This window comes from Carassius carassius, chromosome 49, assembly GCF_963082965.1.
Source record: "Carassius carassius chromosome 49, fCarCar2.1, whole genome shotgun sequence".
Taxonomy (NCBI): Eukaryota; Metazoa; Chordata; class Actinopteri; order Cypriniformes; family Cyprinidae; genus Carassius; species Carassius carassius.
Genome location: NC_081803.1, coordinates 22,548,754 through 22,565,664, shown reverse-complemented (window position 1 = coordinate 22,565,664; position 16,911 = coordinate 22,548,754). Strand labels below are relative to the sequence as shown.

Sequence of the window (16,911 nt, the reverse complement as noted above, 5' to 3'; positions counted from 1 at the left end):
ACTATTGCCGCTGCTTACTATAATGGCTGGCGTGCTGTACGGTTGTAAGCCCAAGTAGACGAGAACGTGCATGACGTCACATTTTGTGAATTTTTGCGCCAATTCGGGCCCGACTCCTCCACACACAATTGAGGCTACAGGCTGATAGAGGCAACCGTGGTGGACAGTCGAGATGTCATTCTTTTTTTTACATCATGGTTGGCTCATACATGTACAAATGAAAACTCTATCTAAAAGATTTTTTTTAAGTAAAAACCTCCACATAGCTCCTTTAACCACTCTGAATCATTTCACCCACTTGTTTCATAGTTGTTCTTGGCGATCCCAATGAGATCAATGTCCACAGATGAATTTGTCGTGTCAAGTCGAGGAATTTTATTTAAAGTGACCCGTGGCCCAACCATGAAGACTTGTCCCTCTGATTAAACACAAACAGTCATTTATTTATAGTATTTTTTAATGAAAGTCCAATTCAGTCATTGAATTTGCATGAAAGACAAAACATATTCACTATTGTTGGATTTTTCCATCTCTGATGTAGTTTGAACCATTCAGGTCCATTTTTATTTAAATGTAAGTACTCTTAACTATATTATGTAGGTCACCTGGAGGTCAAAGGTCAGCTTTTTAATGCTCAAAGCAGCAAATATACTCAAAACACATCCACAAAACATGAACTTCTCACTTTTCCCGGGCGCCGCAGCATAAATGGCTGCCCACTGCTCCGGGTGTGTGCTCACAGTGTGTGTGTGTGTTCACTGCTCTGTGTGTGTGCATTTGGGATGGGTTAAATGCAGAGCACAAATTCTGAGTATGGGTCACCATACTTGGCTGAATGTCACTTCACTTTTAAGTGAATGCATGTTTAATGCTGTATTTTTTTTTAATCTGTTTTCTCAATTTTTTCAGGAGACAACCTGTCCATGTGGCATCTTTCTAATTTGATAAGCTTTTACTAAATTATGGATGAATTTACACCAAAATACTGACCTTTGACATAAACAAAAAAAGATAGAAGCAGCGTTTTATGCTTTCTTTTAACGAAACGCCAACTATACACAATCATATAGTAATTTATCTGCATTTATCATTGTTGTTGTCTGACCCACTGCTGCTCTCGAAACTATATAAAGTCATTGACATCAGTGTTTCATCATCAATAATAAGTTTCTCCACTTACCTACAGTGGGAAGATTAAACTTGACACTGTCATTTGTGTCTGTCGGCTTCACTAAAGTAGACATGAGTTTCTCACTGGTTTTTAACATACGGTTTCCATGGGAGGCTAGTTCAGTTGGGCTTGCTGAGGTTGTTGTCTCTAAAATCTTCTCTGAAGCGTTGAAGGCCATTGTCAAAATGTTTGTCACAAGCTATTTTATCAATCAGAAAATACAGTTACCGTACAAATAAAATTCAAGAGAGCCAATAAGACGGCACTGTGACTGTATCATCTACAGTATGTCATTGACAAATATTTGATAATTGTATGATTTTTCTCTTGAAGACTTACATTCAAAGGAAGCACTGTAGCTGTAATGTTCTCTATCTGCTCAAAGAGATTTTTAAGACATCCTCCAGAGGTCTGACTCACAATGTTGAAGGCAGAATTTGATGATTTATTAATAGCAAAAAAAAGTTAGTTTGAGCACAAATAAATAAAGAATAAATAGAAAGTCAACATTCATATTACAAAAAATCCACAATGCATATCTTATTTTCTTATCTCTTATCATATATTTGGACTATGATTGATAGAAGTTGTGATTCAAACTCTGAAACTTACGGTGCATCCTTCCTGCAGTGTTATATTTATGACTGCAATGACAGAAATCAGCATGAAGACAACAACAACAATAATAATAATAATAATAAAGAAACAGCAAATGAAAAATATGTAATCTGTGAAACATTAAAAAAGCAATGATCAAAATAATGAATGTGCACAGAGTGTGGGAAATTTAATGTGGGAAAAATAAATAATGATACTAAAATATAAAGATAACTAATATGAATTTTCAAGAATTTAGAATTTACAAATGAATTACAGTAAGTATACCATTATACTCATTAAGTAACTGTGTAAACATGATTTCACTTAATAACAGATTGTGAACAGATGATCATGGAAATGTCTGCAACGATCTGCAACTGTAGTCTATTATTCCCTGTCGTTAGAAACACAAACACACTCACACACCTGCTCAACTCTACAGATTCACAAAGATTCAGCCAACACACAATTCAACAGAGGAAACATCAGACTACATTACCAGCTGTGGTCGTCTTTGGTGTGACTGTTGTATCAGTGCTGATGATGTTAGTAACAGCTGAAAAAATAATGACTGATGAATATTAATGAACAAAGACACAAATAATGGTAATACTTAAGAATAGGGAACACATATCCACTTTTAACTACTGTATGAGTGTAACATGGAGTCATAAACGTTCAAATCCATATGCATTAGTTTATTATCGAGAATGGTCAAACAGGCAGATATCAGAAAACAGCATCAGGTATGTCAGAAACAGTACCAAGGAGAGGTCGGGGCAGGCAGCAAAGAATCACAGACGATATACAAAATCTAAAATCAGACACGGAAAGAACAAACACTAGGGAAATGCTCGGAAATGCTAGATGGGGCTAAACAAGACTTCGCACAGACTTAGAGTCAGGACACAGTTTGTATAGGGGAGTGGTAATGGGGAACACCTGTTTGTGATTAGCCCTAAGAACAGGACACTAAATACAAAAGTCCAGAGTGGAGTGCCCTCTGCTGGAGTTCATGGGCACTCCAGCTGATGATCTAGACATAGCCCTGATGACATAGGAAGACGGACGGACAGCCACAGAGCCAGGGGGACAGGGAGGATCCGGAGGTCCTAAGCGGAATAGATGGTTCTGGTACTGACGTGGAGATGTAGAGCCAGAGCGACAGAGAACTGAGGTGGAGCCGAGGGGGTGAAGGAGCCTGACAGAGCCAGAGGGAAGGAGGGATTACACGAGACCAAGGCAGAGCCGGAGGGACAAGGGAGCTAGGCAGAGCTTATGGACTGCCAGGCCACAATGGAGAGGAGGGAGCTAGGAGCCATGGTGGAGCCAACGGGGCCGAGGCAGAGTCCAGGCCTCGGAGGCTGAAGGTGTAGATGAGGGAGACTCCGGCCATGCTGGAGGATGGAAGTCCCGTGGAGCTCGCATCACAATGATGATGGGCTGAGGGTGAGCAGAGGGACTGCCAGATGACAGTGGTGGAGGAGGCAGGAGCGGGTGAGAGAGAGGGCATATTGGAGGAGCAGCCACAGGAGAACAAGTCTGGTCAGGTAGGACTAAAACAGAGAACATAAATAGGTTAATGAAGGCATCCGTGGCAATGATGAGGTGTTAGAGAGTTCCCAAACAGCCCCCGTAGCCGTGGCAGAGCCGGCAGAGAGTTCAGAGACGGTCTCCATGGCCATGACAGGGCAGGACGAGAGTTCATAGACTGCCTCCGTGGCCATGACAGGACAGGTTGTGAGTTGGTGGATGGATACTACTGAACCCTCTGAAGGTTCTGAAGCAGTTGACGCCACCTCTGGAGGTCCAGAGTGTTAACAGTCTCCTTGACAGAAACACAACAGACTGAGAGAACATTGCTGGGTGTAACCGACAGGATGAGACGAGGCTCTTGATGATCAGCTGAGAAGTGACAAGGCTCTGGATGATCCGCTGAGATGTGACGAGGCTCTGGATGATCAGCTGAGATGTGACAAGGCTCTGGAAGTTCAACTGAGATGGGACAAGGCTCTGGAAGTTCAGTGGTGACGTGACGAGGCTCTGGAGGGTCAGTGGTAACTTGACCTGACTCTGAACGGTCATCAGTTACCTGACCTGACACTGTATGGTCAGCAGGGACCTGACCTGACTCTGGACGGTCAGCAGGGACCTGACCTGACTCTGGAAGGTCAGCGGGACCTGACCTGACTCTGGACGGTCAGCGGGGACCTGACCTGACTCTTAATGGTCAACGGGGACCTGACCTGACTCTGGACGATCAACAGGGACTTGACCTGACTCTGAAAGATTCACGGGGACCTGACTTGACTCTGGAAGATCAACGGGGACCTGACTTGACTCCAGAAGATCAACAGGGACCAGAATTAACTCTGGAAGATCAACGGGGACCTTACTTGACTCCAGAAGATCAACGGTGACCAGACTTGACTCTGGAAGCTCAATCGGGACCTGACTTGACTCTGGAAGATCAACCGGGACCTGACTTGACTACAGAAGATCAACGGGGACCAGACTTGACTCTGGAAGATCAACGGGGACCTGACCTGACTCTGGAAGTTCAACTGTGGCTGCCATTTCATGCTGGGGTGCTGGGCTGGGCTGCTGGGCGGCCATGTGACGAGACTCTGGAATTGTATGAAATGTCATGATGAGACTCAGGAACAACAGCCATTTTGTGGAGTTGCTCTGGTGCGGCAGCCGTTAGGCGATAGAGTGTGACTTTGCACTCCTCCACAACATCCACAGTAAAATTTGAATCCGCCAACAGCAAAGCATATTCCAAAAAATCCCTTAGACTGCACTTGAACTACCCCTTAGGTAGCCAAGACTTAATTGGTTCATTAAACTCAAAATGAAATATGTCCCTGAGTATTATGTCTCCAAAGGATACCTGGTAGGACAGCTCACAAAACTGGGCAACATAATCCTCAATGGAAGAATTTCATTGCTGCAGATCAAACTGGGTCAGTTGGGTCCATATCTGTCCTGAGTTCCTCAGAAAAAAACAACTGGATCCTTGTTTGGCGAAGTCTTCTGTAACATGGAGTCAGAGACGTTCGTATCCATATACAGTAGCTTATTTTGGAGAATGGTCAAACAGGCAAAGATCAGAAAACAGCATCACTTATGTCAGAAACAGTACCAAGGAGAGGTAGGGGCAGGCAGCAAAGAATCACAGGCTATATACAAAATCCAAAATCAGACAGGGAAAGAACAAACACTAGGGAAATGCTTGGAAATGCTAGACGGGGCTAGACTGAGAGACAAGACACAGTTTATATAGGGGAGTGGTAATGGGGAACACCTGTTTGTGATTAGCCCTAAGAACGGGACACCAAATACAAAAGTCTAAAGTGGAGTACCCTATGCTGGAGTTCATGGGCTCTCCAGCTGATGATTGTGACAATGAGCTTTCCATATACTGTTAGTTCGTAAGGCAGTTGATAAGTTTAGGTATGAAGTAGGACTAAGGGAACTAAAATATGGTCAAGCCGAATAAGCCATTAATATGTGCTTTATAAGTAATAATATAGAGCCAAAATGCTATTAATATAAATGCTTATAACTAACTAGTTAATAGTGAGAATCGGTGCTTAAAATAAAGTGTTACCAAATAGGACACACAAAAACATCTACAATCCTTTGCACACTGTTTTCACCTTCATCTTTATCCAGAGACACAAACACACACCTGTTCGATTCTACAGATGAACAAACATTCTGCCAAAACACAATCAACAGAGGAAACATCGGTGAGTGTGATTTGACCAAGTACAACATGTTCCTGAATCCTTGTTGATCCTGTATCACTCCAATCAACCAATCAGAACAGAGACATAACTTTTTGGGAAATGTCAGTTTTAGGTTTACAATCATGATTAGGTTAATCAGCCATCATTTCCCTCATTTTAGGAATAAATTATGGGTAAGGTTAGGTTTAGAGGTAGTCTGTATTTTTGCTCCAGGAACATTACTTGGCAAAATCACGGCGACCGGAAACATCAGACTAGATTACCATCTGAGCTCGTCTCTGGTGTGACTGTTGTATCGGTGCTGCTGATGTTAGTAACAGCTGAAAAAAAATGCCTGATGAATATCAATAAATTAATCAATAAACAATAAAAAAGGGCATGTAAATATGTAAATATAATTACAGTACCTGCACAGTATGCAAATTTACAGTAAGTTGGTGTAACCAGCTCATAGACATAATAATTGCCTGGACAGGCTTTGACTTTAATGGGGTAAGAACCATAATAGCAGCAGTAATTGTTATAGTGACCACAGACATCCCGAGTGACCACTCCATCCTTCAGTGATGGATGTCCATCACGAATCCACAGTGGGACATCAGTGCCACAGCCAGTTTTTTCAACACAGGTGTCTGGGATCTGAGCGCTCAGACCGTTAATGAAGAGATGATACCAGCCGCTCCAGGTGACAGAGGTGTCACACGTTTTGACTGAAGAATTTGTATTATTGGTGGCTCTCCATAGATCGTCCAGTACACTGTACGTGTAGCAGGGGTCAACAGAGGGATAAACTGTAAAGAAAATAAACAAAACTGATTTTGCTTAAAAATGTTGTAATCATTCTTCTTTAAAATGATTTCTTCCACATGCAGTTAGAGTTTTACAGCAAAGTTTGTTTCATTTAAAATATATATATTTTTAAACAACTATTGGCTGTGCTAAAAGAATATCACGAGTACTCAGAACTAAAGAATCTCATGGTATCAAACACAACTTTAAAATGAGTAAGGGTTAGGGTTAGGGTTAGGGTTAGGATTAGGTTAGGAATCTACAGGTTATAGACCATATTGGGTTAAAGTTACTTTGATAGAGATTTTCAACCCTGTTCCAGGAGACCATCTGTCCTGCAAAATTTATTTCCAACCAGCTTCAACACACATTCAAAGGTCATTTTCAAGCAATCCTGAACACCTTGCTTAGTTGATTCCTCTGTGTGTTACAATCAGGGCTCAAATTAAGCAAATAAGTAAAAATGATCATGCAAATTAAATATTAAATTATCTACGTATGATAATTTATTAACAAAATAACGGTGGCTGGCTAATTAGAACTCATTACTGTAATGAGCTGTGCACATGCTTATGCAAGTTTTCATAATGCAAGATGGTTAAAGAAGACAACAGAAGACACAATATTTCCATGATCAGAGTTTAAAGATATTCCCCTGGCATAATATTATTGTGCTGTATGTGTGAATGTGAGTGACGGAGAGACTATAGAGCTGACATTATCGAAAACAAAAACACGTCTAGAGAGTCCAAAAGCATTCACGGCGTCACAAAGCCAAAAAATAAGCCATAATTACCGGTTGAGACGATCGCTGGTGTGACGGCTGTAGAGCTGGTGTTAATGCTGCCAACATCTGAAAGTTAGGATGAATAGTGATTCATGTACAGAAACACAAATGTCATGAATGTGTAGAAATATCTCATGTAAACATAATTACCTGCACAGTATCCTGAACAGAACACAGCTGGACTAATCAGCTCATACACAAAATAATTGCCTGGACAGGCTTTAATCTTAATGGGAAAAGACCAGAAAAAGCAGCAGTAATTGTGCCAGTGACCGCAGACATCTCGAGTGACCACTCCATCTTCAACTGTTGGGTGTCCACCACGAATCCACAGTGTGGTAGCAGTGTCACAGTGACCTATTGCAACACACGTCTCTGGCATATGAGCGTCCAGACCATTAATGAAGAGACGATACCAGCCGCGCCACGTGGCAGAGGGGTCACACCTGTAGGAAGGTGTTGATTGTAAGAAATTTGTATTATTGATGGATCTCCTTGGTTCGTCCAGCACAGTGTAGTTGTTGCAGGGGTCCACAGAGAGGGTAGCTGTTAATAAAAAATATGTATAAAAAAATGTCATGCTCATTATCATGTGTTGTTCTTATAAAAACTCAGAGTTTTCGGTTGAAGAAAACTCGAGTTACCCCGAGGTTCGGTTGAAGACATTTACATCTATTTAATTATTATTTGCATAATAGTACACCATAAAGAGGAAACAGAACTGTCAATTTTGAGTCATACATATCAGTGGAAATTGATGAAATAACTCGAGTTCATCAATTTACAACACATCAGATAAAAAAGTGATCCACATTTTGACAGCTAAATACAGTTTTGTCTAAAAGAGAAATAAAAATGAAAATATGATCTGTTAAGAATCATATATAACAGATAGCCTCATGTGTCATTTACCATTGAAAACTTCTCAACCAGCAGAATACAGCAAAATTATTTCAGGCAGAGACCAAACATTACCAAGTAGCTACACAAAACTGCATACTCATGTGACTTTTGGACCATGTTTTGGTTTGTAGCTTTACTAAACTTTAGTAAACCATAGTAAATCACATATATTTGTTAAGAGCAGTACATCTGGGATACAATCGTGTCGCGATGATGACAATGATGCTGTGTTTTCCTACATCATTTGCAAACGTTAGAAAGTTCAACCAATTAAAATCTCAGATATCAGGTATGGTGTGTAGACGGCTTCAGTTTCTGTGTCCCAATGTGTCTACTTATAGCTATTATGCTCTTAAAGTATGTACTCTTTTGCATCCTGTCACAGTAAACTGGCCTATCAATCATCTTGTCACAGTTAACATCAAGATTTAACACAGTCACATTTTGTTAAATTTAACTTCTAATGTTTTGGAGAGAAAAGAAGTAGCACATTGATCTGGCAGCTTTATGGCAGTGAAATTGGAGACTCATTGGTTCCTGCCTTCATCAATGGTCTGTGTAAACATGCAAACTATTCTTTAGTCAAATTTCTTTCTCTTTTCTTTTTTTTGCATTTTTGGACCTGGAAATGAAGTGATGTGTAACCAGTCATCAGTGTGAAGGCACAAATATACTTACATAGCATAACAGAGATGATAGTCAGTGCTCTTATAAAACCTGTCATGAAATATGTGGAGAAACATGAAACAACAAGTATGTACTGCAATTTTTGAGAAAACCACATTCATCATGTAACAGATGCTCACAAAAAATGTTGGGGCAGAAAGAACTACTCTTTACATCCCAATCATGACAAGAAAATTCACCTTTATGAAGAGAGGAAGCCATTGACAAAAGTGAACAGTATGGGGTATTACTCTTTATCCAAAAGCCAGACCAGAAGAGGAACTCCTTTACAGTTCTAAACAAAAAAAAAATGCAAAACAAAAACAAAACAAACAAATTGTCACTGATGCATAATGTCTCTTCTGCTTTCTCTGTTTCAAACACAATGGAAAATTCCACTGAAAGCCATTCACAAATTGCTAGCAATCTTAAAAATACTACAAAGAATTAGCAAGAAACACATTGAATTATACATCAAAGTTTGAAGTAGTAAAACTTAAATAAATTGTATTGTATAAATTGTAAAATGTACTGTGATCTTTGTTACATTTTTACAGTATGCTCAAGAGTAATCATAGAGTGCACTGATAATATAGAATTTCATATGTGTATGTATATGCATACATATATATATATATATATATATATATATATATATATATATATATATATATATATATATATATCAGTTTCAACCAGGTCATCAAAATTTGTATTTCTCTAAAGGGCTAAAAGGATTTAAGATCCTTGACCTCGTCAGGACATGAACCTAATTACTCAACTGAAACAAATCGCACACGCTTTTATCCATAGAGATACAAATTAGGACAGTGCAAGCAATCAAAATCAACAAAAGAGCAATGATATGCACTTGTTATAACAAGTCTCAGTTAGATTAATTCAGTACATGTAGCTAGGTTTTTTAAAATTATGTAATAAATAAATAATAAAAAAAGATAGAATAGGAAAAGAATAGAGCAAGCTAATGTAACAATCTTTTTTTCTTTTGTTAATTTTATATAATAAATAAATAAATAAGAAAACAGTTAGAATACAGAAAATTGATTAGAGAAGCTATTGTAAGTCTAAAAGTGTCATGTTTTTTTAAAGAATAGAATCGCAATAGAGATTCTTTAAATTAGAGGGTCAAATAAAGATGGAAGAGATGTGTTTTTAGCTGATTCCTGAAAATATTACCAAACCCATGAATATAAATCAACACATAAAACATACTGCAATGTGTTTGAATTACAGGGACTGATGAGAATCATTATGAGCAGAATGATGATCTTACCTGATGTGAGCTGATCTTCACACAAATGACTGCTTCACTATTTGTTTGTTGAAATATTTATAGATAAGTTATCTGTTCATCATTACAGTAAAGAAACAATAGTCGGTTGTTTTCCTAGCTTCAATTCAAATTAAAATACAAATGAACACCAGGCTCCCTGGTAGAGTATTGTCTCACACAATGCCATATGTGTGATTCTCTATTAGGTGTTTGTCAGTTTAAAGTGTCAAACAAGTGTCAATGCAGCTATTGATCTGGATACATCAACTGACAAACTTTGGTTTAGTGCAAAACCTAAACAGCTTTGCCAGGCAAAAGAGGACGCCTACAGGAGTGGAGAAAAAGACTTGTACAAACACTGAATGGGGGGATAAGAGTGCCAAAGTTAAACTACTCTGAAATGCTAAAAAAAAATCTTTTAAGTAATGACTCTACATAAGTGTGCAAAGGCTTGAAAGCCATCACCAGCTACAAGACCTCATCCTCCAGCACTAAGGCCAGTCAACACCTGGCTGAATCCCTGAATGAGTTTTACTGCAGGTTTGAAAAGCAAAAGCTTGGTCTGACACCTCACATCCGCTCCGACCATCTCACAGCACAGCCATCAACACCCTTACACTCCCTCCCCACTACTGTTTCTCAGCCTATAGTCAGGATCTGTAAAGAGGATGTGTGCGAAGTCTTCAGGAAGCATAAAATAAGGAAAGCCAAAGGCCCAGATCGTTTCTCTGAAGCCTGCCTCAAAGCCAGTGCTAGACAGCAATCACCCATCTTCACATTGATCTTCAACAGATCCTTGGAGCTGTGTGAAGTCCCCTCCTGCTTTAAACGCTCCACCATTACTCCACCATGTTAAAGAGCTGGCTGTCTGATACAGTCTCAACAACCTAGAGCTCAACACTCTCAAAACTTTGGAAATGATCATGGACTTCAGGAGAAACCCTCCTGCTCTCCCCCCCAATCACCATCATAGACAGCACTCAGGGTGCAGTGAAGTCATTCAGATTCCTGGGCACAACCATCTCTCAGGACCTGAAGTGGGACATGGTACACAGTGTACCTTGGCCTGCGGGATTTGCATCGTGAGCTCCGCCCCACTGTATGGGTATATAAGGAGCAGCGCAAGCTATTTGAGTGATAGCACCCTGTCGTGAGGCCAGCATGAGTGAGGGCCTATACCTGAGACAGAATGTACTGGGTAGCATATTCCAGCTGGACATATGCTAGCAGACTGCCTGCTCAAAGGAGGACTTACAAAGGCAGGTATCAACCGTGTGGTGGTGATACACATGAAACTCTGAGGTAGCCGTCTGCAGGGTGGAAGTTTCAATGACAGAGCTGGCAAGGTGCTTGCCAAGGGAAAGACACACGCTACCAAGATACTTACTGTGGAAATACACACACGGGATTGCCAAGAAAAAGGGGAATCACAACACATGGAGGCACCTAGTCCAAGACAGGGCTGACCGATGTGGCATGCACGCAAGTGCTGGACATCAACAGAGCTGGAGAAACCCAGGGTTCTGAACTAAGAAACTCACCTGAGGGGAATATCGCATGCATCCAGTCTGTGGAGTGGAATGGCGCAGCAAGCGGATTGACACCGAGCAGGTCCTTACTGGCCCAAAGTGGTGAGTACCCAGGAGGACACGGGCTCTACACAGAGATTATAAAATCTCGCAAATGTGTTAGGTGTCGCCCAGCCTGCATCTCTACAGATGTCTGTTAGTGAGACGCCATGCGCCAGTGCCCAGGAGGAGTCTACACCCATAGTTGAGTGAGCTCTCACCCCTAAGGGACATGGCAGGTCTTGAGCCTGATAAGCCAGGACAATAGCATCCACTATCCAGTGGGATATCTCTGCTTGGAGACAGCCTTTTCCTTTTGCTGGCCTCCATAACAAACAAAGAGCTGGTCTGAGGGCCTGAGGCACTGAGTTCTGTCTACATAAGTGCGGAGCGCACGTACTGGACAGAGGAGCGCCAGGGCTGGGTCTGCCTCCTCCGGGGGCAGCACTTGCAAGTTCACCACCTGACCTCTAAAAGGAGTGATGGGAACTTTGGGCACGTATCCAGGTCAGGGTCTCAAGATAACATGAGAGTCGGCCCGAATTCCAGGGTGTCCCATCTCTGAGAAAGAAGGTCCTTTCTCAGAGAAATTGGCCAGGGAGGGGCTGTCGCGAGGAGTAGAAGGCTCACTGGGGGGAACGCATACTTGCTTAGGCCCAGTGGCCAGCTATGTGCCAGAGCATCCATGCCAAGGGTGCCCTCAGTCAGGGAATAAAACAACTGTCAGTGGGATTTCTTTGGAGAGGCAAACAGGTCTACCTAGGCATCTCTGAAGTGTTCCCAAATCAGCTGAACTGACTGGGGGTGGAGTCTCCATTCCCTGGGGTGAGACTGCTGACGTGAAAGCTCGTCGGCTGCACGATTGAGCCTGCCTGGGATTTGAATGGCATGAAGCAACCTCAGATGCTTCTGACTCCACAACTGGAGATGGCGAGCGAGTTATGCGACGGGAGCGTAGACCGCCCTGACGGTTGATGTACTCTATGGCCGCAGTGTTGTCCATACGGACCAGAAAGTGCTTGTTCCTCAGCAGGGCTCTGAAGCGGTGCAGAGCAAGCCGTACTGCTAGCAACTCGAGGCAAATGACATGCCACTGAAGTCGGGGTCCTGTCCAGGAACCTTACACAGCATTCCCATTGCACATGGCATCCTAGCCTGTGGCAGAGGCATCTGTTGACACAACAACATGTCTGGACACTGGTTCTAGGGAAACGCCAGCCCGTAGAAATGAGAGCCCCAACCACGGGGTGAAGGTTCGGAGGCAGGCCGGAGGATAGTTGAGGATACGGATACCTCGTTCCCTGATCAGAGCCAGGGCTTCCTGCGCGACTAAAGATGTGGGGAGACAGGGCCAACCCGAAGGGGAGAACCCTGTACTGATATACCTGCCCCTTGAAAGCAAACCAAAGAAACAGTCTGTGTCGAGGAAGAATGGAAACATGAAAGTACGTGTCCTCTAGGTCAATTGCTGCAAATCAAATGAATGCATTTGAAAATGTGCTTGGGCATTAACATCTTGAACGGAAGTGTGTGTAAAGCTCGGTTCAAGGCACGCAAGTCCAGGATTGGCCATAACCCATCTGTTTCCTTGGGTACTATGAAGTAGATTCTGATTCTGATGAATGTAAGTTAATATTTGTCATACTGTTATAATGTTGCCGCTGCATGTCTGATTGTTGTCATCAGTCCATATTGTAGTTAAGTTCATATAGAAGGTGGAGAAGTGATGCATGAAAATTACATGCATATGTTTAGTGGTATTTGTCATGTTGTATTTAATATTAACGCATATAGAAGATTTAGACTGAGGTGAATGTTTGTTTACTGTATACATACAGATTCTGATATCTTGTTAATTTCAGACTAAACCACATTGTAGCACCTCTGTTATCCTAAATAAGACCTGCTCTTTAAAAATACGTTTGAAAATCCAGTGACTCACATTGTTAAAAGCCATTCAAACTCAAACCAGCAGCAAACTATTTTGCATAAAGAATTTAAAATTCAGAATGAAACATTGCAGGTTTAATAACCTAAAGTGAAGATTGTTATACATATACTCACATAAAGCAATACTATATAGGAAATCTCAAATGATTGATCATTTATATCATCACTCATTGTAAACTATCCTTGTCCAGCTCTCTATACTATAAATATATATTAAATACAATATTAAATTACAAACAAACAAACAATAATATATTATAAATTATCCTGATGACTTTCTGTAAACAATTGTACATGTAGGTGCTATGTAAAAAAAATGACTTGCAATTGGTTGACTTCATTTCTGCATTCTGCATTTATTTACATGTTAAATTGCTATTTTAGTCTAACATCCTCAATTCCTGCTTATCCAGCTTTACAGAGTTAGTCATGATGTTTCACAACTCAACCATGTTTGAAATGCTGCTGACGTATGAAGTAAAATTGAAGAAGTGGTATAAAGTCCGGAACATTAGAGAAGAAAACCTTTACCAGAATAATTGTGAATGGAATCACCACAACGTGAGTCATGATTACTTATATTACTTATGAGTTATTTATATGATTTTTTTTTTGTACTTTTAAGTAATGCTAAAATAGAATGTTGCATGTTTGTAATCATAATTCAGCTTTGGCAATAATTGAAATGCATATAATAGAAATCATATAATCATTTAGCTATAAAAGTTTCTTACACTTTAAATATGATTTATGATTTTACATTGACAAAATGTGATATTAGCAGGATAAACCAGGCACTTCAGCTCCATCACTGCAATGGAGGATTATTATTTCATTTTGGAATATCCGATGAGAGTGATTTCTCTGGTCTTCTTCTACCTGACCTTGATCCTCGGTGTTCCTGGAAATGCCTTTGTCGTGTATGTTGCTGGATTGAAGATGAAGAGGACTGTTAATACAGTAGGGTTTCTGAATCTAGCGATTGCTGACCTCTTGTGCTGCTTTCTCACACTTTACTATGTGATCGAGAGCAAATTTGATGATTATTGGCCGTACGGATCCACAATGTGCAAGATTTTCCACTTCGTTCTGCACATCACCATGTTTGCCAGTGTTTTCACCTTGAACTTGATTAGTCTGGATCGGTTTACTCTGGTGATCACACCGGTTTGGGCTCAGAATCATCGCAGCTTGTTCATGGCACGACTGTCCTGTGCAGGGGCCTGGATTCTGGCTTTAATTATCAGTCTGCCTTTTACGATGTCAAGAGAGATTTACACAGAAAATAATGAAACATACTGCGTGCATTATCAAGTTGATGAAGAGCATTCTGAAAGGTATAGAAGGTTAAGCGTCATCAGATTTGTTTTTGGCTTTTTGGTTCCTCTCATGTGCATCACAACATGCTACGGATTCATCGCACGCAAGTTAGGCAGGAGACATTTTCACTCTGGACGAGCGTTTCGCGTCATGCTGGCTGTAATTATGGCATTTTTTCTGTGCTGGCTGCCGTATCACATAGTGGATTTGATAATAATATACGGAGATCAATCAAGTTACTTTGTGGCTTTGGCAGTGGATCCCCTGGCTGTCTCTTTGGCGTATTTCAACAGCTGTCTGAACCCCATTCTGTATGCTTTCATGGGGCGGAATTTTAAGAGCAATGTTAAACTTTCTCTAAGACGTGTTTTTGAAAGAGCTTTCTCTGAGGAGGAAACACAAATGACTCAAACCACCCAGTCACAGCAAACCCACTCACTGTAGTGAAGATATGAACTCATTCTGTTTTCTGATCGAATTGTAAAAGTTTCTACATGTTTAACAACAGCATTTTGGAATAATATGTGTTATTATTATTATTATTGGTTGTAATCATCTTAGAAAAAGCTTGTAAAATCTCACTAATAGTGGCATGTGGTTTCTACGCAGAAGTTATGAAGAAAAAAAATAATGTACATGAATTAAAGGTTGCATTTGTGAGTATAACAAAAACATTTTATTTTATTACAGTGATTGCCATTTTATAACAGTTATTTTTTCACTGTTGTGTCATGCAGTAACTTAAAGCAAAGTGTGTGATGGGTACAAACAGTGTTTTCAAAAAATAAAATGCAAAATAGAACAGTTTAAATTGATCATTTTTGTAATGTTAATTAAACATTAAATTCACTCATTTGAATTTTTTCTTTTGAGTAAGGATTGTTCATAATCAGTGCTAATAGTTTTTTCACCCAGTAGTTTTATTGTGCTAACAGAAGTTTTCTATAAAACAAGAAGCTAAAGCATAATGTTTTCAATGCTAAACATCTTTTAAAAACATTAAATGCTTTAAAAGCAAAAGCAAAAAATAGTTGTCAGTTACATCTTCAGAAACACATTTGCTTGCATTTACTAAGAAAACTGACCACTTTTAACTACTTCCTCTTTTTCATCAAGAGGTTTCTTAGGCTACTCAAGTAATAGATTGTCACCCAGCTTCTATGGGCTAATTGTGTGGTGTTTCTGTGGCTCAGTGGTAGAGAATTGTATTAGCAACACAAAAGATTGTGGTTTCAATTCACAGAAGACACACCTACTAATAAAAAAAGTATAGACTGAATGCCTGTAAGTCGCTAAATGCGGAAATGTAAAATCCTCATTACAAATGCACCATCACACAATCGGCCTGTGCACAAAACCAACACTGTACTGTATATGTTCAAGTCAACGCATCATGACAGCACTCAAAGAAACAACAACAAATTAGTGGCAGACACTTCATCACAAACAATAATAGCTAGTTAATTTATCACCGTATACCTCTGGCAGAGAGAGCACACTCTTATCAAACAGTATTTCAGAAGCGGTCCTTCATTTGACACAGGAACTGTTCATGCCAGCCTGGGAGAGAGGTGTTGTAATAATGTGAAAAATAATGTGTTTTTCTAACAACCTAGTGTAAGAGCCTGTTCTAGTACACACCCAAAACAAAATCAAGACTTTGTAAAAGAGCATATTAGGAACCCTTTAACAAGCACCCACCCCCCTAGTGCCCCATTTTTGGTTTGGCAAACCGCCCCTCAAAATGTCTGTGCATTGCCCTGCTACAGACTGTACAATGCTGGATAATATAAAGTGAAAAATCGTCTGTCTCCAGTCGCATTTCTTGCTGGAGTCCCATACTGGACTAGCATTCCAGCTAACTTAGAGAACAGATTACAGTACATTGTGGTCCTTTGAGCCAGATGCTAGAGCCACTACAGCAGGGTTCCTCAATTAGTTTTCGCAGAGGGGAAAATTCAGCCAACAATACCAAGCCAAGGGCCACTGACTGAATTTCATGTAGTTTTTGTCCTAACCACCAGCGACAGCGACACCTGACAATAAGCAACACGGAATTCTGCAACGTCGCAGCAGGAACAACATACAAAATATGACAGTGACAATCT

At 40.5% G+C, this 16,911-nt stretch overlaps 3 protein-coding genes across 7 annotated transcripts in view; 1 reads left to right on the top strand and 2 right to left on the bottom strand.

Moving 5' to 3' along the window:
- Positions 1-1,813, bottom strand: part of LOC132132737 (adhesion G protein-coupled receptor E3-like) — a 30,040-nt gene extending 28,227 nt beyond the window's left edge. For 2 of the 4 annotated variants that reach the window (XM_059545241.1, XM_059545238.1), the window contains exons 1-3: positions 1,511-1,774; positions 1,181-1,370; positions 299-418 (exon numbers count right to left, since the gene is read on the bottom strand). In XM_059545241.1, coding sequence (XP_059401224.1) covers positions 299-418; positions 1,181-1,349 — 289 coding nt within the window. In that variant the 5' untranslated portion in view covers positions 1,350-1,370; positions 1,511-1,774. The other 2 variants (XM_059545239.1, XM_059545242.1) reach the window with 2 other exon arrangements.
- A 1,269-nt stretch (positions 1,814-3,082) lies between these two features.
- Positions 3,083-10,805, bottom strand: LOC132132834 (uncharacterized). The gene is made up of 7 exons (XM_059545363.1): positions 10,733-10,805; positions 7,253-7,648; positions 7,112-7,168; positions 5,934-6,317; positions 5,790-5,846; positions 4,318-4,398; positions 3,083-3,327 (listed from the first exon to the last, which is right to left on the bottom strand). Exons 1-7 carry the CDS (start codon positions 10,803-10,805, stop codon positions 3,083-3,085), a joined length of 1,293 nt encoding a protein of 430 aa, XP_059401346.1.
- A 3,177-nt stretch (positions 10,806-13,982) lies between these two features.
- LOC132132547 (C3a anaphylatoxin chemotactic receptor-like) lies at positions 13,983-15,829 on the top strand. 2 transcript variants are annotated; one of them, XM_059544963.1, is made up of 3 exons: positions 13,983-14,044; positions 14,268-15,529; positions 15,719-15,829. In XM_059544963.1, exon 2 carries the CDS (start codon positions 14,300-14,302, stop codon positions 15,245-15,247), a length of 948 nt encoding a protein of 315 aa, XP_059400946.1. In that variant the 5' UTR covers positions 13,983-14,044; positions 14,268-14,299; the 3' UTR covers positions 15,248-15,529; positions 15,719-15,829. The 2 variants fall into 2 exon arrangements, with proteins under 2 accessions (XP_059400946.1, XP_059400947.1); XM_059544964.1 differs by having other exon boundaries at positions 14,004-14,044; positions 14,265-15,529.
- Positions 15,830-16,911: the final 1,082 nt, after the last annotated feature.